Source organism: Hyperolius riggenbachi, chromosome 1, assembly GCF_040937935.1.
Source record: "Hyperolius riggenbachi isolate aHypRig1 chromosome 1, aHypRig1.pri, whole genome shotgun sequence".
NCBI lineage: Eukaryota > Metazoa > Chordata > Amphibia > Anura > Hyperoliidae > Hyperolius > Hyperolius riggenbachi.
Genome location: NC_090646.1, coordinates 317,972,431 through 317,995,736, shown reverse-complemented (window position 1 = coordinate 317,995,736; position 23,306 = coordinate 317,972,431). Strand labels below are relative to the sequence as shown.

Below are 23,306 nucleotides of genomic sequence, written 5' to 3'. Positions count from 1 at the left end.
AAAACAAAACAAGTATTTGGCTTGAGGAATGCCCTATAAACTATATGAAAGGAACACAAGTTATGCAATGAATAAAAGTTTATCTCGGATACACTTTAAATACTCCATTTCCATTAGGCTTCAATTTAGATATCAACCTTTAATTCTTTTTATATATTTCATAGCTACTGTATATAAGGGAGCAGGGTCCTTAGGGGGGTTCTAAAACACAGTAAAATCTAGAGTGATCCTAGATTTGGGTTAACCACTTCCCGACCGCCGTATATACAATTGGCGGCCGGGAAGTGGACCCCGTAAGGACCGCCGTATAGACAAATGGCGGCAGTCATTTTACGGGCATGGGCGGCGCGATCGCGTCATTCGTGACGCTATCGGCCGCCGGCGACTGGCTCCGCCCCCTCGCGCTGTAACCCGCCGACCGTTCGGAAGCGCCGGCGGGTTACTAGCACACGGATCGCCGCATACAAAGTGTATAATACACTTTGTAATGTATACAAAGTGTATTATACAGGCTGCCTCCTGCCCTGGTGGTCCCAGTGTCCGAGGGACCACCAGGGCAGGCGGCAGCCACCCTAGTCTGCACCGAAGCACACTGATTTCCCCCCTGCCCCCTGATCGCCCACAGCACCCCTCAGACCCCCTAGACCACTGTTTGCACCCAATCACCCCCCTAATCACCCATCAATCACTCCCTGTCACTATCTGTCAACGCTATTTTTTTTTATGCCCTAAACTGCCCCCTGCTCCCTCCTGATCACCCCCCCCACCCCTCAGATTCTCCCCAGACCCCCCCCCCCCCGTGTACTGTATGCATCTATCCCCCTGATCACCTGTCAATCACCCATCAATCACCCCATGTCACTGCCACCCATCAATCGCCCCCTGTCACTGCCACCCATAAATCAGCCCCTAACCTGCCTCTTGCGGGCAATCTGATCACCCACCCACACCAATAGATCGCCCGCAGATCCGACGTCTGATCACCTCCCAAGTGCAGTGTTTACATCTGTTCACTACCCTAAACACCCACTAATTACCCATCAATCACCCATCAATTACCCCCTATCACCACCTGTCACTGTTACCCATCAGGTTAGACCCCTATCTGCCCCTAGGGCACTCAATCACCCGCCCACACCCTCAGAACGCCCTCAGACCCCAGCCCTGATCACCTCGCCAGTGCATTGCTTGCATCTATTCCCCCCTCTAATCACACCTTGAGACACCCATCAATCACCTCCTGTCACCCCCTAGCACACCTACCCATCAGATCAGGCCCTAATTTGCCCCGTGTGGGCTCCTGATCACTCGGCCAAACCCTCAGATCCCCCCTCAGACCCCCTTCCGATCACCTCCCCAGTGCATTGATTGCATCTATTGTCCCCTCTAACCACCCCCTGAGACACCCATCAATCATCTCATCAATCACCCCTCTAGCACTCCTATCCATCAGATCAGGCCCAATACAACCTGTCATCTAAAACGCCACCCTGCTTATGACCGGTTCCACAAAATTCGCCCCCTCATAGACCACCTGTCATCAAAATTTGCAGATGCTTATACCCCTGAACAGTCATTTTGAGACATTTGGTTTCCAGACTACTCACGGTTTTGGGCCCGTAAAATGCCAGGGCGGTATAGGAACCCCACAAGTGACCCCATTTTAGAAAAAAGACACCCCAATGTATTCTGTTAGGTGTATGACGAGTTCATAGAAGATTTTTTTTTTTCAAAAGTTAGCGGAAATTGATTTTTATTTTTTTTTCACAAAGTGTCATTTTTCACTAACTTGTGACAAAAAATAAAATCTTCTATGAACTCGCCATACTCCTAACGGAATACCTTGGAGTGTCTTCTTTCTAAAATGGGGTCACTTGTGGGGTTCCTATACTGCCCTGGCATTTTAGGGGCCCTAAACCATGAGGAGTAGTCTAGAAAACAAATGCCTCAAAATGACCTGTGAATAGGACGTTGGGCCCCTTAGCGCACCTAGGCTGCAAAAAAGTGTCACATGTGGTATCGCCGAACTCAGGAGAAGTAGTATAATGTGTTTTGGGGTGTATTTTTACACATACCCATGCTGGGTGGGAGAAATCTCTCTGTAAATGGACAATTGTGTGTAAAAAAAAAAAATCAAACAATTTACAGAAATATTTCTCCCACCCAGCATGGATATGTGTAAAAATACACCCCAAAACACATTATACTACTTCTCCTGAGTACGGCAATACCACGTGTGGTACTTTTTTACACCCTAAGTGCGCTAAGGGGCCCAAAGTCCAATGAGTACCTTTAGGATTTCACAGGTCATTTTGCGACATTTGGTTTCAAGACTACTCCTCACGGTTTAGGGTCCCTAAAATGCCAGGGCAGTATAGGAACCCCACAAATGACCCCATTCTAGAAAGAAGACACCCAAAGGTATTCCGTTAGGAGTATGGTGAGTTCAAAGAAGATTTTATTTTTTGTCACAAATTAGCGGAAAATGACACTTTGTGAAAAAAAAAAAAATTAAAATCAATTTCCGCTAACTTGTGACAAAAAATAAAATCGTCTATGAACTCGCCGTACTCCCAACGGAATACCTTGGGGTGTCTTCTTTCTAAAATGGGGTCATTAGTGGGGTTCCTATACTGCCCTGGCATTATAGGGGCCCTAAACCGTGAGGAGTAGTCTTGAAACAAAAATGACCTGTGAAATCCTAAAGGTACTCATTGGACTTTGGGCCCCTTAGCACAGTTAGGGTGCAAAAAAGTGCCACACATGCGGTATCGCCGTACTCTGGAGAAGTAGTATAATGTGTTTTGGGGTGTATTTTTACACATACCCATGCTGGGTGGGAGAAATATCTCTGTAAAAGGACAATTGTGTATAAAAAAAAAAATCAAACAATTGTCATTTACAGAGATATTTCTCCCACCCAGCATGGGTATGTACAAAAATACACCCCAAAACACATTATACTACTTCTCCTGAGTACAGCAATACCACATGTGTAGCACTTTTTTGCAGCCTAACTGCGCTAAGGGGCCCAAAGTCCAATGAGCACCTTTAGGCTTTACAGGGGTGCTTACAAATTAGCACCCCCCAAAATGCCAGGACAGTAAACACACCCCACAAATGACCCCATTTTGGAAAGTAGACACTTCAAGGTATTCAGAGAGGGGCATGGTGAGTCCGTGGCAGATTTCATTTTTTTTGTCACAAGTTAGAAATAGAAACTTTTTTTTTTTTTTTCCTTGTCACAAACTGTCATTTTCCGCTAACTTGTGACAAAAAATAATATATTCTATGAACTCACTATGCCTCTCCATGAATACTTTGGGATGTCTTCTTTCCAAAATGGGGTCATTTGGGGGGTATTTATACTATCCTGGAATTCTAGCCCCTCGTGAAACATGACAGGTGGTCAGAAAAGTCAGAGATGCTTGAAAATGGGAAAATTCACTTTTTGCACCATAGTTTGTAAACGCTATAACTTTTACCCAAACCAATAAATATAGGCTAAATGGTTTTTTTTTAATCAAAAACAGGTTTGTCCACATTTTTCGTGCAGCATGTATACAGAAATTTCACTTTATTTGAAAAATGTCAGCACAGAAAGTTAAAAAAAATATTTTTTGACAAAATTCATGTCTTTTTTGATGAATATAATAAAAAGTAAAAATCGCAGCAGCAATCAAATAGCACTAAAAGAAAGCTTTATTAGTGACAAGAAAAGGAGCCAAAATTCATTTAAGTGGTAGGTTGTATGAGCGAGCAATAAACCGTGAAAGCTGCAGTGGTCTGAATGGAAAAAGAGTGCCTGGTCCTTAAGGGGGGTAAAGCCCACGGTCCTCAAGTGGTTAACCCCCCTGGCAGTAAGCCCGAACACAGGTCGTCTGGCTATAAACACCGCGTGCACTGTCTTTTTGGGTCCCGCGCGCGACCAGCGCTGCACCGCGGGACCCAGGCTTCTTCCTCCCGGCTGCAAGAGTCCCGACCTCTGATCTTCCAGAGACCCGGCGGCCAATCAGTTCATGGAGCGCCGTGGGGTCATGGCGGAGGGAAGGAAGTCAGGTAAAAGTAAAATAAAATAAAAAAACATCTGATTGGCTACATGGGGTAGGGAGGGAGAAAAAAAAAAAAAGTACAAATTATCTGATTGGCCACAAGTAGCATTGCACTGAATACAAGTTAGTTTGTATTCAATTCAATGTTGCCATTTGCTCTCTGGAGACCGTGGCTGCTGTGCTTTGATCTGTGAGTTTACTGCTGATTACTGGATACCTGTCTTTTTGGGTCCCGCGTGCGACCAGCGCTGCACCGCCGGACCCAGGCTTCTCCCTCCCGGCTGCCAGAGTCCCCACCTCTTTCATCTTCCAGGGACCCGGTGGCCAATCAGTTCATGGAGCGGCGTGGGGTCATGGGGGAGAGAGGGAGTCAGAGAAAAGTAAAATAAAATAAAAAACATCTGATTGGCTACATGGGGTAGGGAGGGAGAAAAAAAACAGTACAAATGATCTGATTGGCCACAAGTAGCATTGCATTGAATACAAGTTAGTTTGTATTCAATTCAATGTTGCCATTTGCTGTCTGGAGAGCGTGGCTGCTGTGCTTTGATCTGTGAGTTTACTGCTGATTACTGGTTACCTGTTAACGATTTTTGCCTGGATTTTTGACTATTCTCTCCGAGTTCTCCCTGCAATGACTTCGCCTGGACTTTGATTTACCATGTACTGATTTTTGCCTGGATGTTTTTTTACTATTCTCTCTGCCTTCTCCCTGCACCGATTTTGCCTGGACTCCATTGATCTACTGTGTAAAGATTTTTGCCTAGATTTTGACTACTCTTCCTGCTCCCTGTACAGACCTCTGCATGGATTTGAAAACTCTCTGCCTGCCGTTTTCACAGCCCTCTGTCTGCCTGTATGTTGCTAAGGCGTCAGCTTCCAGAAGGCGTCTCACTGCGGAATCGCTGGTGGAGTTGGAGGACAGAGATTTGCAGTCACTGGCGGACTCAAGCGACAGTGACGCACCTGGGGATCTCTCATTCGCCCCAGGTAGCGACAGCGAGAGTGATTCCATCACCTCTGAGGTCAGTGATGTCCAGGTCTGGTGCCCCATTGACCTTTCTCAGGCTATCACTTGCTGAGCCGATACTGGATAAGGAATATTGTGTCACCACGGACAATTTTTATTCATCCTCGGATCTCTTTGAGATCCTCATAAAGCATCACACTGATGATTACGGCACAGATAGGCCAAACAGGCGGGAGATGCCAACAAGCAGAGATTGAAACCCGACGTAGCTGCTTGGCAGAAAGTAAAGATGCTGGCTCTCCGCTGGTGGGATAAAAAAGACGTTTGTCTCCTTTCCACGACACCTCCACTGCCCCCACCAGAATGAGAGGAGGAAAATAACTACAACATAACAATGGGTGGAGTGGACAGAGTGGACCACGCGGTGACCTTTTATCCCGCAGTCCGCAAGCAGCAAAATAAGTACTATAAAAAGATATTCCGGCATCTTCTGGAGCAGAGTCTGTGGAATTCTTATGTACTTTACAAGCAGTGCAATAAAAGGCCAATTACACATGCGGACTACATATGGAGGATGTGCGAGTATCTGCTTGAGGTACCAGACTGCAGCAGATGCCAGAACGGAGCGCCGTGCCTCCTATGTCGTTAACCCGGAACGACTCACTGGCCGCCACTTCCTAGAGTACATACCTCCCCACTGCAAAAAAAAACAAAAAAAAAAACAAAAACACACCAACCAGGACATGTGTGGTTTGCTGCTCCAAGACTGATGAGAGGGGCAAAAAAAAGTCAGAAAGGAGTCACACTTCTACTGCTCTGATTGCAATGTTGGACTCTGTGCTGCTCCCTGCTTTAAAACTTATACACGGGAGGTGTACTAAGTATACATGTACATAGTGTATAATTATCTGCTTGCTGCCTTATTTGTACAGTTTTCCTATTTTTTCAGTTTACTGATCAATTTAATTATATCAGCAAATGTGTGTTCCAGTCTTATTTATATGCAGAATGTCTACCAGGCCTTTATTCTGATATATTTTGGGGAGTTAAGACTTAAAGCGGGATTGTCACCATAAAAATCAAATTTCAACGGCAACTGGTCTGAGTGTATTAAGTGATAAAGATGTTAATCCTGCATTCAAAACTTTTTCTGCTGTTATGATTTGGAGTCATCACATACTTAAAGGAATACTATTGAACTTTAACACATTTCTGTCAGTAGCATACATCAAAATTGCATTAACAGCTAGTGCAAACACAGCATATCTTTTTGCTGTGCAATGTTTCTTTTTCTTTTAATTTGCCTTTTAAACGGACCCCCTGACAAGCTGACGGCGTCGGCTAATGGGGCAGCTCATTATGACAGAGGGGATTCCTTTTTACAGTGCGGTAGTGTATTATACTATTGTCACGTTTCCCCATGCTATTTATTACTATTACTATGTTTCCCCGACACTATTTAGCATGCCAGGCATCTGTCATGTAGCCTGCTATGAGGAGCGAGAGAAACGCTCTCGCTCCTATTCTGCCCAGCCAATCCCCGCAGAAGGAGACTTCCGTGTGTCGGGCTCGGGCTGCCGCCGCATTAGTTGTTTTGTCATCGCTACGCAACGGCAACCATATGAGCTGGAGGAGGGCGCATCATTGCTCCTTCCCTTCGGCTCCTGCTTCCGATGCGCAGCGATGACAAAACAACTGAAGGAGCAATGATGCGCCCTCCTCCAGCTCATATGGTTGCCGTTGCGTAGCGATGACAAAACAACTAATGCGGCGGCAGCCCGAGCCCGACACACGGAAGTCTCCTTCTGCGGGGATTGGCTGGGCAGAATAGGAGCGAGAGCGTTTGTCTCTCGCTCCTCATAGCAGGCTACATGACAGATGCCTGGCATGCTAAATAGTGTCGGGGAAACATAGTAATAGTAATAAATAGCATGGGGAAACGTGACAATAGTATAATACACTACTGCACTGTAAAAAGGAATCCCCTCTGTCATAATGAGCTGCCCCATTAGCTGACGCCGTCAGCTTGTCAGGGGGTCCGTTTAAGAGGCAAATTAAAAGAAAAAGAAACATTGCACAGCAAAAAGATATGCTGTGTTTGCACTAGCTGTTAATGCAATTTTGATGTATGCTACTGACAGAAATGTGTTAAAGTTCGATTGTATTCCTTTAAGGAGCACTGGCCCTTTAGTAGTCAGTGCCAAACCGTTGCATGCTGGGGGTTCTTTTTATCTATAATATATTCCTCATCTTCCATTTATTTCCCTGCCTAGCTGCTTATCTGAAGCCCGATCCCCTGCTCACTTGTGTTTACAAGCAAGGCTCAGGTGACTCAGCTTTTGGGAGGATAAAAGAAAAAAGTAAAGGGCAGAAATGATATCAGGATTTAGCCTAAACTGTGGGCAAAAGAAATTGTTCCCACCAGGAACAGAATTATCTTCCTTTACTATATAAAAAAATTCACTGAAATCAAACCGTGGAAAGTACAATACATGTGTTATGTAAGTAGATCAAGCATTTATTATTATTATTATTATTATTTATGTGTGTTTTTTGTTTTCCCTGGCATAGTATGGCTAATCCTACTGCTTTAAGAATTGGAGGTCAAATTCTTGAAAAAAAAAAAAATGTACCGCTTTTGACTTCTAATTCCAGAAAGAGATGCACCACCAGGGAGGTTAAAGAGATGAAAAATAATTACAGTTTCTATATAGGATTAATATAAAGTATATAAGATGTAATTAAATCAAAGGGCCTGTCCACATGGGAGTCTGCCAGCGTGTCAGTCAAATGCTTTTCTGCAAGCGTGCAGTGCATTTGACACCTCCTGATGGATTTTGCTGGCTTCTGGCGGGTTCCAAGCCCGCAGAGGGACACAGGGATGCAACAGTAAGCGACTCTGGAAGCAGCACGTTGCTTCCAGGGTCAGCAGAAACAACAGGAAAAATTGGGACCAGAACGCAGCGTTCACACAAATAACGAAGAAACTAGTGTACAGGCACTTGAATGGGCAGCGCTTTAATGACGAGCGCCGCAGCCAGCAGGAAACAACGGGCAGACACCAATGGGATGAATTTATATTCATCCGCCAGATGGGCAGCATGGTGGTGTAGTGGTTAGCGCTCTCGCCTATCAGCACTGGGTACCCGGTTAAAATCCCAACCCGGTCAACATCTGCAAGGAGTTTGTATGTCCTCCCTGTGCCTGCTTGGGTTTCCCCAGGGCACTTCGGTTTCCTCCCACATGCCCAAAAAACATACAGATAAGTTAATTGGCTTCTCTCTAAAATTGTCCCTAGACTATGATGCATGTACTACACAATACATACATAGACATATGACTATGGTAGGGACTAGATTGTAAGCCCCTCTGAGGACAAATAGTGACAAGACAAAATACTCTGTACAGCGTTGCGTTGCGTAATATGTCGGCACTTTATAAATACTTAAATAAATAAAAAAATAAATAAGATGGAAACTAAACGTAAACTACAGACAGTCACTACTTACAAACAGGTTCCATTCCAGACATTTTAAGTTGATTTTTTTTTTAAGTGGAGTTCTGTGGTAGCCTCCCTGGTGGTAAGGACGAGGCTGACTCGTTAAAAAAAAAAAACTTTCTACAGACGGTATGGACGAGTTAGCTTTGTCAACACTAAAAAGTGGCCTGGAAAGAGTTATAATGATGTATGGGCACCACCTACTGTCAAGTAGGCAAATATTACAGCATTACAGAAAATTCAGTTCTGGAATCTAATACCATACTGTATATTGTACAGAGAATGACACTTATTGCCACACTGGTCTGAACTCGGCCGTGACGGATTATAACGACCACCATGGCTAAGGGTTGTGCAGCAAACCAGAGTGCAGCGGCCCAATGATGATCCCTAAACATCTGGCATGTCAGACCTTTAGCTATGCCTCAGCATGATCCAATGGCATTGTTCTTGGCACCCTCCCCCCCTGCTGGAAGCTGCTCCATCAGATGCGATTGTCGTCCCTTCGTGTGTGTGTCCCCCATTGCAACAGAGGCATCATCAGCCCCAAAGGCGATAGTGCACAGAAGTGTTATCAGCCTTTGCACACAACACATCTTTTGCTATGCAGGGTGGAGCAGAGAAACTATGTGTGTGTAATGGAGAAGTTTTTGGTGGTGGGAGCAGTGAGAACAATGTTATTGTGCCGTGCCCCGGCATTGCTAAATATCTAACACGCCACATCTTCATGCAATCGTTGTGCGCCTGATGTAGTAACGCTGGTCTGACCATAATGTCCACCCCCACCATGGCAGTCGTTATGGTACACCACTCAAAGTTCAGACCAGTGTGTGTATGGACCTTTAGGGCTGGTTCAGGCAGATGTCTCAATCACCTGCCCAGTGTCTTGTCAAAATGCTTTTCTGCAAGCATGCAGCAAAAGCATTTGCTGACTTTCAATGGCGATTCCCAGCGACGATCGTCATTTTTCATCCCGCAGGGGGACACAGGAGTGCGGTGCTAATGGACCCCAGAATGACCAGACCATGCTGCTTCCAGACAGTGGAAAAAACAAACCTCAAAATGCTGCTTTTGCATAAACAGCAGTAAATGACATGCAAGTGTGCATGTGAACTGGCCCTTAGTACTTGTACCTCACAAGGGAGATGTTTTAGGTAAACACTGGATAGTATTTATTTCTGAATCTTTAGATTTATTTCTTCATCCATATATGAGGAGTATTTTTCTATTTGTGATTAAGTTTATTTTAGAAATTTTAATTTAACTTTCTGACATGATTTTGTATTTGAAACTTTTATTATACTCAAAATTGATACTAGGACCCTTGCTTGACGGATTTTAGTAAGTCGCAAGCAAAAATTTCACGAAGATTAATTGAACCACTTTTTGCACAGAAATCCTGCAGAAATTGAACGCTAGGGAGGCTAAACATAGTGAAACGTGGATGAATGATTTACTTTCGAACATCTCTAGATGAAGGCATGTATTATAAACCATGCTTTCTGGTTGTTTTCAATAGGCCAGCGGTAGTAGGAAAGTTAATCACCACTAGATAGAAGGAAGGCTGGGAGAAGCAGGTGCAATGGCCATGCCTCCAGATAACCAACATCAGATTGAAGGAGGAAGAGTGACACACTCCAGGCACTGACCACAAAAGCCATTCAAGTCGCCTTTAATTCATTCCCAGCATCCCGACAGTACATACAATGCCTGACAGCCGCTTCGCAGGCTAAATGCCCGCTTTGGCATTATCTTCGTCAGGCAGGTTGTCTCTTGCCTCTGACAAAGCGGGCATTTATCCTGTGGAACGGCTGTCAGGCCTTAACATTGTATGTACTGTCGGGGTGCTGGGAATGAAATAAAGGTGACTTGAATTGTTTTCAATAGGCTTTGGAAGTATTTTTAACTATTTACAACAATGTATACAATACATTTAAGTTTTAACAAAAATATGTAATAAAAACAGTATTGTATAATTTGTCCATGAAGAAAACTTTGTAACTCTGAAACGTAATGAAGTCGTTTGTAAGTAGAGGTGTTTCTGTAATCCCCAAAACCTTATGTACGTGTCATATTCAGAATAAAATTGGCCACAAGACACCACTGCAACGTAAAGACAACTAAAATGTTAAAGGAAAACTGTAGTGAGAGGTATATGGAGGCTGCCATATTTATTTCCTTTTAAACAATACCAGTTGCTCGGCAGCCCTGCTGGTCTCTTTGGCTACGGTACTGTCTGAATAAAACACCAGAAACAAGCATGTAGATAATCTTGTCAGATCTGACAATGTCAGAAACACCTGATCTCCACATGCTTGTTCAGGGTCTATGGCTAAAAGTAGGCAGAAGATCAGCAGTATAGCCAGGCAACTGGTATTGCTTAAAAGGTAATAAATATGGCAGCCTCTATATACCTCTCACTTCAGGTGTTCTTTAAGCAGCGTCCACCTGCTAGAATATGTATATATCCAGCTATAAAAGTCTGCAACAAGCACAAGGTGACATAGCACAGCTAGAAAAAGACTCTAGGGCAGACCGAAGTGCAGCGACGCACGCCACACTATATCCTGTACAACCTATGCGAGCATGAGGAAATAAGCGTTACGTGGGCCTACCACGTGTACAGCAACTGATGTTCCTGATACCAGGGGAACGGACATGCAGTGCCTAAAGGAACACGATCGATTAATATGTTTGTTTGTTTTTAAATTGAGATGGGAATAGTTTGCAAAGTGCTCCTAACTACTGGAGTATACATGTCACTGCTTATCTCTTGTTTACTTTATCAAATTCCTTTCACAATTTACTGCCCAGTGAATCATGAGGGGATAGGTGAATGCCTCTCCCTACAACTGTTAACCCTGTGTTTGAGACAGGTCTCACTTGCTTAATTGCAGCTGCTTGCGTCTCTAAATGAGCTGTCTGCAAAAAGAGCAGCGTAAATGTATCTTGTGCAGCATAAACATTTGTAATTGTGTGTGAAACCTGACACCACAGCTTTTCATGTAACTCTGTAGTCTCACGTGCAATGAACAGCACTGGCTGTGTAATATCGAAGCACGGATTCAACTTTGCTAATGAATCCTTTCAACGCAGCTACAACCTACACACAAAAAATTACAGCTTTTGCCTCTGATTTTTAACAGGAAAAGTATGAAAATGTTTGCACAGCTACTTACACATTATTCGTACATTGTCATTTTAAGACACATGGTTATTGATAGTGTTCCTTTAACCAAAATGACCACGACTACAATTAAAGGGCAAATCAGATCCCTGTTGCTGAGAGGAATAAGGGGATACCAAAAAGATCAAAAGACTACACCATCTGGATCATAAATGATGTCAGGGGTATGATTGCTGTTAGTTTGCTGGGGACCGTCCTAAACATCTTTATTAACCTCCTTGCCGGTTATCCCGAGCTCAGCTCGGGGTAACCTGCGCAGGAGGATTTCTCAGGCCCCGCTGGGCCAATTTGCATAATTTTTTTTTAATTGCACGCAGCTAGCACTTTGCTAGCTGCGTGCATATTACGATCGCCACCGCTCGCCGCTACCCGCTGCGCCCCCCCTCCAGACCCCTTGCGCAGCCTGGCCAATCAGTGCCAGGCAGCGATAAGGAGTGGATCGGGATTCCCTCTGACGTCCATGACGTCATCCCGCCCCGTAGCCATGGTGACCGGGGAAGCCCAGCAGCAAAAATCCAGTTCTGCACGGGATTTCCTGCTTACTCTGATCGCCGGAGGCGATCGGAGTGGGTGGGGGGATGCCGCTGCTCAGCGGCTATCATGTAGCGAGCCCTGGGCTCGCTACATGATTTAAAAAAAAAAAAAATTTTTAAAAAAAGTGCTGCGCTGCCCCCTTGCCGCAGGAATTGGACCGGCAAGGGGGTTAAAGCGGAACTGAAGTAAAAAAAAAAAAAAAAAAAAAAAAAGTTTCATTTACCTGGGGCCTCTGCCAGCCCCTTGCAACCACCATTCTGTCCTGTGCCGATCCTCCACAATTCTACGTTCCCCTGCCACCAGCTAGTTTCGGTTTTACCAACGGACCATTACGCCTGCGCAGCTCTGGCAACTCGTAGCTTCACTCGCATTCCCATCCGCAATAGCACCCTGCGCTGGCGCAGGACGCTATTGCAGATGGGAACGTGAACAAGGCTACACGTGGCAGGGGTGCGCAGACGCAGTGGCTAATCGAATTACAAGTCAACCTAAGCAAAACTAGCTGGCAGCCAGAGAACAGAGGATCGTGGAGGACCGCCGTGGGACAGGATGGTTGCAAGGGGCTGGCAGAAGCCATAGGTAAGTGAAACTCTTTTTATTTATTTTCAGATCTGCTTTAAGGCTGGGGACATTTTCTGTGCGACACACAAGTCGTATGACTTGATATTTTAGTGTTCCTATGGTGACTATTATATCCAGCAATTAGCAGTCTATGCTATCTGGCGAAATATAAAAAGATGTATCTTGCGAAATATAAAAAGATGATCACCCGTACTGGGAGTTTTCTCACCATAACCTGGCATTCAATGTACTGTATCAGACAGTTGCTGCGCTATTACAATTTATGCTGAACTAAACTACTGTTTGGCGCCATTGTTTGGAATTGAACTGCACACAATTGACAAAATTGTGATTTTGTCACAGCAAATATTGGTATTATTGCTTATCATTGTTTAAAGAAATACTGGATTTTAGGATTAGATGTTATAACGTATAGGACTTATGGGTTATCTTGGATGTAATGACCATTTACTAGAGATGTGATTGTACTATTCAGACATGACCATGTCTGTGATTGTACTATTCAGACAAGGCCGCGGACAGACGTTGGCATACACTATAGCTCCTGATTTTCAAATAGGCCTCATTGTCTAGTGCTTAATAATTTGATACACCTTTTGTTGTGCAGGAAAATTCCTGTTAGACTTACCGGTAATTGGGATTTCTGGGAGTCCTCCAGGACAGCCGATAGTTTGAGCGTACACCGGCACCTCCACCAAGGAAACACAGACCACCAGCATATTTGCATAATAAATAAGCCATCCCATAAGTAGTGTGCACCTCCTCAAAGCTCTCAGTTATCACAGAGTACTCACCTCGGGTGCACCATGAAAGAAGAAAAAAGGTGTAAATTACAACCATCTCCCAAGATTGAAAGGGAGGGTATAGGAGAGGCCGTCCTGGAGGACTCCCAGAAATCCCAATTACCGGTAAGTCTAAATGGGATTTTCTCCTTGCGTCCTCCAGGATGGCAGATGGTTGAGAGACCCCAGAGTACAAGTAAAATCTTTTGACTTACTTTTAAGCCCCATCTACACGATACGATTCTTTGTACGATTTAATTATGATTCTATTTACGATCCGATTAAATCCAACATGTCCAATAAGGATTCAATGCGATTCAATTCGATTTGCCATTGCAAAACAATGGCAAATCTAATTGAATCGAATTGAATCCCTATCGGACCTGTAGGATTTAATAGGATTGTAAATAGAATCGTATTCGAAACGTATAAAGAATCGTATCGTGTAGATGGGGCTAAAGGGTGGGATCACTGCTTGCAAGACATTTGGGAGAACCAAAGGATATGTCTTGATTTGAAAGCAGGTCAATCCTGTAGTGCTTGATGAATGTAGATGGAATTGACCAAGTAGCTGTTCTGCGTATTTGTTCAATTGAAGGTCCTGCTGACCATGATCTAGAGGAATGTGCTTTAACCTGCATAGGCAACTCTTTACCAGCCATCTGATAACACTGTACAATGACTTGTCTTATCCATCTGGCAATACTACACTTTGTTGCCTGTAACCCTTTGTTAGGCCCCATAAACAAAATAAGTAAACTGTTAGTGCCTGAACCCACTGACGCAGTTGTGTCCGCTTTTCAGTTACACATCAATGTCAGAGATGCGGAATAGCGGACAGAAGCAGACACAACTGCGTTAGTGGGCTCAGGCCCTAAGACTTTCTCCAGTCTCTAGTCCTTACTAAATAAATTCAGATAGCTCTCCTAACGTCCAATGTATGGAAAGCTCTTTCCTTTTCTGATTTTGGGTTTTCACTAAAAGAAGGTACAATAATTTCCTGAGTTCTGAGAAACTTTGAATTAACTTTAGGAATAGGTCGGTTCAGGTCTAAAAATAATTTTGACGTCAAGAACTGTCAACGTAAGGATCTTTCAAAGAAAGATTGGAAGTCTCCTATTCTTGCTGTGGTGATTGCTAACAAAAAAAGCTACCTTTAATGCCAAAAATCTGATGGGAACTTTGTCAAGAGGCTCAAATGGTTCTTTGCATAGCTCCTGGAGTACCAATGACAGATCCCAACGTGGAACAGATTTTAATGAAATAGGTCTGGACCTAGATACTGCTTTAATAAAATCTTTGATATATGGCTCCTTGGCCAGTTGCCTGTCCCAAAAAAAAAAAAAAAATAGACGATTATTTTTGATGGTGCCAACTGCATGCCAACTCCATCCTGCAAAAATTCAAAAATTACTGCCAAGCTATTATTTTTAGAAATCAGTTTTCTTTCTTACCAGCAATTAAACGTTTTCCAGACCTTCCTATAAATCTTTTTGTTGACCTCCTTTCTACTGTTTAAGAGTGTTGATTACTGTTTCTGAAAATCCTTTATAAGGACCAGTGCACATCAAAAACCTCCAGCAGATCTGCAAAACAGGTTTTTGAAGCAGATTTTCAGAGCGATTTTAGGCATGTTTAGAGAGATTTTCTAAACATGCCTAGCGTTTTTTGGAGAGTTTTTGTGTAGCAGATTTCATATTTTGTTAAAGTAAAGCTGTTACTGAACAGCTTCTGTAACAAAAACACCTAGAAAACTGCTCTGGTCTAGCGGTTTTCCACTTTCCTATACTTTAACATTGAGGCAGAAATGCCTCAGAAATCTAAAAAATGCTGCAGGACAGGAGTTTGCGCTTGGGGGAAAAACAAACCGCTCTGGTGTGCACCATCCCATTCACTTCATTAGCCAAGCGGTTTTCCTAATGCAAGCGTTTAAAAAAACGCATCAGATCGGCTCTGGTTTGCTCCAGCCCTTAATTACTAACTGCTTTTCAGGATCCAAGCTGTCAACTTTAGAACTTGTGGGTTGGGATGACAAATTATTTTCTGCGAGAGCAGATCTTCCGTCATTGGTAGAACAAATAGGTCCTGTAGGGAAAGGGATCTGACTATCGGAAAACATGAACTTTTCGGCCACCAGGGGGTGATCAGTATTACTGTGGTCCTCTCTAATTGGATTTTCCTGACGACTTTGGAAAGAAGGCTGAACGGTGGGAAGGCATATACTGACCCCTCTCCCCGGGTATCTGAAGGGCGTTTAACCTGTGCATTGGCGAAAACACGTGACACGAGCAGAAGTCTGGCACCTTCTCGTTCTCCGGGAAGGCGAAAAGATTCAGTTTGGGAATTCCCCACTTTTGAGTTATGAGCTGGAAGGACTCCTGACATAACTCCCACTCTGCTTCTATGATTGAACGCCTGATGAGTCTGTCTGCTATTCTGTTCAAAGAACCCTTTATGTGGGTAGCTGAAAGTTATTTCAGATGCTTTTCTGCCCAATCCATCATTACCAAGATAGAAAAAATAGGTCTGGAACCTTGGTACCTCCGTTTGTTTAAATAGGAAACCTACTGATCTAACTCCTAAATAGGAAACCTACTGATCTGACAACCTTAGTAGCGTCTCCGTTACCACTGCTAATTCTCTGAAGTTTGAGGATTTTTCTTCTATACTATATGGCCATTTCCCCTAGATCTGCAGATTTGGTAAGTGGGCTCCCCACTCCGAAGCATTGGCAGGTTTTGAGGATCCAACCACCAAAGGAGGCAAACTTTGATCTTCTGACCTATAACTTCCTTTCAATCCCACATGCACTGGTTCCTCTCACCATTCTGCAAGAACCATTGTTGTAGCAACCTGGAATGGTACTGAGCCCATTGAACTGCTGGGATAGTGGAAGACATCAAACCCAGGAGAGCCATAACTTCCCTTTGCGAGACCCCTCTGACTGAGTTAATACCGCAGAAATCTTTCTAAAAATCTTGTCTATCTCCTCCAGGCGTAGAATATTTTTGTTTATATTGTATCCAAAATGTAACCTAGAATCATTGTCCTCTGGAAAGGAATGAGGTTGGCATTTTCCCAACTTATCTTCCAAGCGAGTAACTTTAGAACTTGTAAGCAGGTATTTAGATACCTCTCTAAATCCTGAACTGAAGGCGCTAAAATCAGAAAGTCAGCGAAGTATTGAACGACTTCTATTCAAGTGAAGGTAGGCCGTCACTTCCAATACGAAAATTCAAGGGGAGGCTGCCAAGTCGAAAGGCAGCGCCCGAAACTGATATTGACAAACTGTGTTGCCGAACTTCAGGGCAAACCATAGAAATTTCTCATCTCTAGATGAATGGGCACATGCAAATAAGCATCTTGCAAGTTTATTGTTGCTTTCCAAGCCAGAGGAAACAAAATATTTCTTACCGAGTAAATGCTTTCCATCTTGAACTTTTTCTCCTTCAAGAAAGCATTAATCTTACTTAAATTTATTATCAGCTGATATTTTCCCGAGGGTTTCAGAACAAAAAAAAAGTTGGAGTAAAACCCCCTTGCCCTTTCTTCGGGCAGGACGTGATAAACTATGCTTTGCTCTATCAACGAAGTAACAGCCTGCCTTAAAGCTTGTGCTTTGTTTGGATCTCTGGGAGATCTTGTAAGATAGAACTTAGTGGGGGGGGGGAGCTCTTTGAACTCTAGCTTGTACCAGATTTCTATAAGCTTCAAAATGTAACTGTCTTTGTCGTCACTTGTTGTCTTTATTGCCCGAGGTAGGGGTTTTGGAGGAATGTTACTCCCTCTACCTCCGAAGAACGAGCCTCTAGGGTCAGCCTCCTGACTTTGGCCTCTGAGTTGCGTAAATCCTCTCTCTCTAAATAACTTTGACTGGAAGTTATTTTCTTTTATCCGTAGACCTAGAGAGAACGGTTTCTAATCCTTTGCCAAATAGAAGACCCCCCCCCCTCAAACTGAATGGTACACAACCTACTTTTTGAGGTAATGTCGCCTTCCCACGTTCTGAGCCATATTGCTCTGCAAATTGAGTTTACCAGAGCGGCAACTTTAGCTGCTGCTCTGAGAGCCTCCACTGCTGCATCTGCAAATAAGGCCAGGGCCCTAGAAATAATCAGGATAGCCTCTAACAATTGTTCTTGAGGAGTGCCTACTGCTATTAACTCTTGCAGCTCATCAACCCAAGAAATAAGATTACTTGAAATGCAAACAGTCGAAATGGATGGTTTAAAAATAAACGATACAGCTTCCCAAGCCCATTTAGAATTAACCTCTACCGTTTTTGTCTAAGGGATTCTTGAGGGCTCCAGTATCTTCAAGGGATAAGTTAGCATGCTTTGAATATTGTGATAAAGCTGCATCTAATTTTGGTAGCTTGTCCCATCTATCTATTTCAGAGTACAGAAAGGAAAATCTCCTCTTAAATGATTTAGGGATAGTAAATCTCTTTTCAGGATGCTTCGATAGCGGCCTTAAACTCATCCAGAGTGTTGGGTCTTGCGTCTCTCAACTTTCTCTTCACAATATCCCACAGATTCTCTATGGGGTTCAGGTCAGGAGAGTTGGCAGGCCAATTGAGCACAGTAATACCATGGTCAGTAAACCATTTACCAGTGGTTTTGGCACTGTGAGCAGGTGCCAGGTCGTGCTGAAAAATGAAATCTTCATCTCCATAAAGCTTTTCAGCAGAGGGAAGCATGAACCCACATTTGAACCAGAAACAGCGGCAGAAGCGCCTGACCTGGGCTACAGAGAAGCAGCACTGGACTGTTGCTCAGCAGTCCAAAGTACTTTTTTCGGATGAAAGCAACTTTTACATTTCATTCAGAAATCAAGGTGCCAGAGTCTGGAGGAAGACTGGGGAGAGGGAAATGCCAAAATGTCTGAAGTCCAGTGTTAAGTACCCACAGTCAGTGATGGTCTGGGGTGCCATGTCAGCTGCTGGTGTTGGTCCATTGTGTTTTATCAAGGGCAGGGTCAGTGCAGCTCGCTATCAGGAGATTTTGGAGCACTTCATGCATCTGCTGAAAAGCTTTATGGAGATGAAGATTTCATTTTTCAGCACGACCTGGCACCTGCTCACAGTGCCAAAACCACTGGTAAATGGTTTACTGACCATGGTATTACTGTGCTCAATTGGCCTGCCAACTCTCCTGACCTGAACCCCATAGAGAATCTGTGGGATATTGTGAAGAGAAAGTTGAGAGACGCAAGACTCAACACGCTGGATGAGCTTAAGGCCGCTATCGAAGAATCCTGGGCCTCCATAACACCTGAGCAGTGCCACAGGCTGATTGCCTCCATGCCACCCCTCACTGAAGCAGTCATTTCTGCAAAAGGATTCCCGACCAAGTATTGAGTGCATAACTGAACAATTATTTGAAGGTTGACTTTTTTTGTTTTAAAAACACTTTTCTTTTATTGGTCGGATGAAATAGCTAATTTTTTGAGATCGGAATTTTGGGTTTTCATGAGCTGTATGCCAAAATCATCAATATTAAAACAATAAAAGGCTTGAACTACTTCAGTTGTGTGTATTTGAATCTAAAATATATGAAAGTCTAATGTTTATCAGTACATTACCGAAAATAATGAACTTTATCACAATATGCTAATTTTTTGAGAAGATCCTGTATGTGAAGAGTGAGCCTGTGACAGGGATTAGCGATTGGGACACCTGTTCCACAGGGATCCTTGCAGTATTAAAGCAGCAACTGCAAAATGTTTTTGCTTGTATGATGAAGTACAAATACAACATATGTCTGCTGTGTTGAGAACGCAGAATCAAAGGCAAAAATAAAAGTTGACCAAGTTAGGTCCAGAGAAGGCAAAGTTATAAAACCTACCCCAAAAAGTATGCTTTTTTAGTCTCACAAAAGTCACTAACACCAACATGAGGAAGCATTTCCTTTTGAAGAACTTCTTTAGCATATTTGATCCTCTTTTCTTTAGTGACACCAGGTTTTGCACCTCTAGAGCCTATGAAGTTCAAAGCCACATTTTGCTCCTGAATAACGAAGGCTTCATCAAGGGATGGTTTTACCTGAAATGAAGAAAACAATTTAAGTGCAAAGTAAATGCCATTTGTATTCAATATTTCTGAATTGGGGGGGGAAAAAAGGACATGGATGAGCTAACCAAGCAGTGACAAGGATAGAGAGGAAAACAATGTCAAACAACCTAACAGGAATCCTGAAGAGAAGCATATGCAGGCTGACATTTCTTAAAAAAAAAACAAAAAAAAAAACACCAGTTGCCTGGCAGTTTTGCCGATTTCTTTGGCCGCACGAGTGTCCAATCACACATCTAAAACAAGCACGCAGCTAATACAAATTTTTGTCAGAAACATCTGATCTGCATGCTTGTTCTGGATGTATGGCTAAAAGTATTAGAGGGGAATCAGAAGCACATTGTTTAAAAGAAAATAAATGTCAGCCTTCATATTTCTCTAAAGAGGAACGGTCGTGAAAACCTTAAAATTTTCGGACTATAAGACGCACTTTCTCCCCTTAAAGTGTGTGTGTGTGTGTGTGTGTGTGTTGGGGGGGGGGGGGGGGGGGGGAAGTACCTGCGTCTTATAGTCCGAATGTGAGACCAGGTGTCCCTCACAAGCAGGTGCAGGACATAGCGGAAGCCCTCATCTATTCAGCCGCGGGCTCCAAGTCCTGCTTCTATACGTCACCACGTGCATCATCCTGTAGCAGCTTCAGCTCTGCCGCCCGAGATAAAGTTTTTAGGCAGCCACTGCTGAGACCTGGATGGATTGGCTCTCTCCCTCTCACCCTGGGAGCACCACGTGAGACATCTGAGACCATGATCGATGAGCTCTCTCCTGGGCGCACCACGTGCACAATCCTTCTGCGGCTTCAGTTTCAGCACCGCCACAGTGAGAGGACTGTTTCACATTGCCGCCGCTATAACGAGGATGGATGGGCTGCCTCCCTCGCACCACGTGGGACATTCTGCCCACGTTCTGCCGCCGTGAGAGGATCGTTTCCCCACTGCCGGCGCTATGATGACAATAGATGAGCTGCCTCACTCGCACCACGTGGGCCGTCCTTTACCGGCACCGCTGAGTGAACTTTCGTCGCTGAGACCATCACAGATGCGCTGCCTTCCTCTCTCCTGAGCGCACGTGGGCCATTCTATCGTGGCTTCAGCTCTACCACCCCCACAACTGAGAAGACTGTTTCCCCGCAGTCGCCGCTGAGACAACGTGGGTTATCCTGCAGCGGCTTCAGCTCCACCACCCCAGTTCCCAGTTGATGGAAGACCCAGACCGATCTCCCAAGGGCAGCTTCCCTATCGTCCTGGAACAGCTCACTTCAGCCCTGCAACTGCTGGTAATACTATTGTAGTGTAGGTTGTGGGGTCAGTGTAGCTTAGCGTAGGTTGTGGGGTCAGTGTAGGTTGTGAGGTCAGTGCAGCTTAGTGTAGGTTGTGTGGTCAGTGTAGGTTGTGGGGTCAGTGTAGGTCAGTGTAGGTTGTGGGGTCAGTGTAGCTTAGTGTGGGTTGTGGGGTCAGTGTAGGTTGTGGGGTCCGTGCAGCTTATTGTAGACTGCGATATCAGTGAAGCTTAGTGTACTTTGTGGGGACAGTGTAGCTTAGTGTAGATAGTGGGGGCAGCAGGGGATTAGTGTAGTGTAGCCAGTAGGGCAGCAGGGGATTAGTGTAGTGTAGCCAGTAGGGCAGCAGGGGTTAGTTTAGCTGGATAATGTAGTTTAGATAGAGACAGCTTGGGGGTAAAAGATTATAAGACACTCCTGCACTAAAGATGCACCAGGTTTCCTATATTTTCCCCCTGATTTTTGTCCTCTGAAACTAGGTGCGTCTTATAGTCCAAAAAATACAGTACATTTCTACAAAAGTAAAATGAGCCATAAGTGAATTTTCTCCTATGTTGCTGTCACTTACAGGAGGAAGTAGAAATCTGACATTACCGACAGGTTTTGGGCTAGTCTATCTCTCCATAGGGGTTTCTCAGCATGGCCTTCATTTTTTGTAAAGACACTCCCTGAAAAAGATTTATACAAAGATGCTGGCCAGCCTCCCTGCTCGCTGCACACTATTTTGGCAGTTGGACGTAGCAACTGCCATTTACGAAGTGCTTTTAAAAATAAAGAAATCCCTGAGAACTCCCTTATGAGAAAATGGGCTAGTCCAAAATCTGTCGGTAATGTCAGATTTCTACTACCTGCTCTAAGTGACAGCAACATAGGAGAAAAGTAATTTATGGCTCATTTCACTCTGGAAGAAATGTACTTCTTATTTGTATGTGTTAATGTAAATATTAAGGTTTTCGCGACAGTTCCTCTTTAACCACTTCACAACTAAGGGAGTTTTACCCCTTAAAGGGATACTGTAGGGGGTTCGGGGGAAAATGAGTTGAACTTACCCGGGGCTTCTAATGGTCCCCCGCAGACATCCTGTGTTGGCGCAGCCACTCACCGATGCTCCGGCCCCGCCTCCAGTTCACTTCTGGAATTTCTGACTTTAAAGTCAGAAAACCACTGCGCCTGCGTTGCCATGTCCTCACTCCCGCTGATGTCACCAGGAGTGTACTGCGCAGACACAGACCTTACTGGGCCTGCGCTGTGCGCTCTCGGTGACATCAGCAGGATCAAGGACACGGCAACGCAGGCGCAGTGGTTTTCTGACTTTAAAGTCAGAAATTCCAGAAGTGAACTGGAGGCGGGGCCGGAGCATCGGTGAGTGGCTGCACCAACACAGGATGTCTGCGGGGGACCATTAGAAGCCCCGGGTAAGTTCAACTCATTTTCCCCCGACCCCCCTACAGTGTCCCTTTAACCACCCTGGCGTTCTGATTAAATCGCCAGGGTGGCTGCGGGAGGGTTTTTTTTAAATTGAAAAAAAACTATTTCATGCAGCCAACTTTAAGCCCACTAGAGGGCGCTCCGGAGGCGTTCTTCCGATCGCCTCCGGCGCCCAGAATAAACAATGAAGGCCGCAATGAGCGGCCTTCCTTGTTTTGCTTACATCGTCGCCATAGCGACGAGCGGAGTGACGTCATCGACGTCAGCCGACGTCCTGACGTCAGCCGCCTCCGATCCAGCCCTTAGCGCTGGCCGGAACTTTTTGTTCCGGCTACGCTGGGCTCAGGCGGCTGGGGGGACCCTCTTTCGCCGCTGCTCGCGGCGGATCGCCGCAGAGCGGCGGCGATCAGGCAGCACACGCGGCTGGCAAAGTGCCGGCTGCGTGTGCTGCTTTTTATTTGACGAAAATCGGCCCAGCAGGGCCTGAGCGGCAGCCTCTGGCGGTGTTGGACGAGCTGAGCTCGTCCAGACCGCTCAGCAGGTTAAGCACCAGATCAATTTTCACCTTTCAGCGCTCCTTCCATTCATTCACCAATAACTTTATCAATACTTATAACAATTAAATGAACTATATCCTCTTGTTTTATTTTTACCACCAAATACTGGGTGGTACATTATGCCAAGAATTATTTTATTCTAAATGTTTTTTTTAACGGGAAAATAAGAAAAAAAAATGTTTTTTCAGTTTTCTGCCATTATAGTTTTTATATAATGCATGCCACCGTAATTAAAATCCACCTATTTTATTATATAATACTATATTTACCTTGGGGAGAGTGTGGGAGGGAAGGGGTTAATTTTAAATGTAAAAAAGGGGGGGCTTTAAAGGGGATCCAAGATGAAAAACTAACTATAAAAGTTACTTG

At 44.4% G+C, this 23,306-nt stretch overlaps 1 protein-coding gene across 1 annotated transcript in view; it reads right to left on the bottom strand.

Moving 5' to 3' along the window:
• The window catches only part of POLR2B (RNA polymerase II subunit B), a 470,934-nt gene that overhangs the window by 435,682 nt on the left and 11,946 nt on the right, over positions 1-23,306 (bottom strand). The window contains exon 3 of the mRNA XM_068233836.1: positions 19,453-19,649. Within this exon, the coding sequence (XP_068089937.1) occupies positions 19,453-19,649 (197 nt within the window). The remainder of the gene's footprint in view (positions 1-19,452; positions 19,650-23,306) is intronic.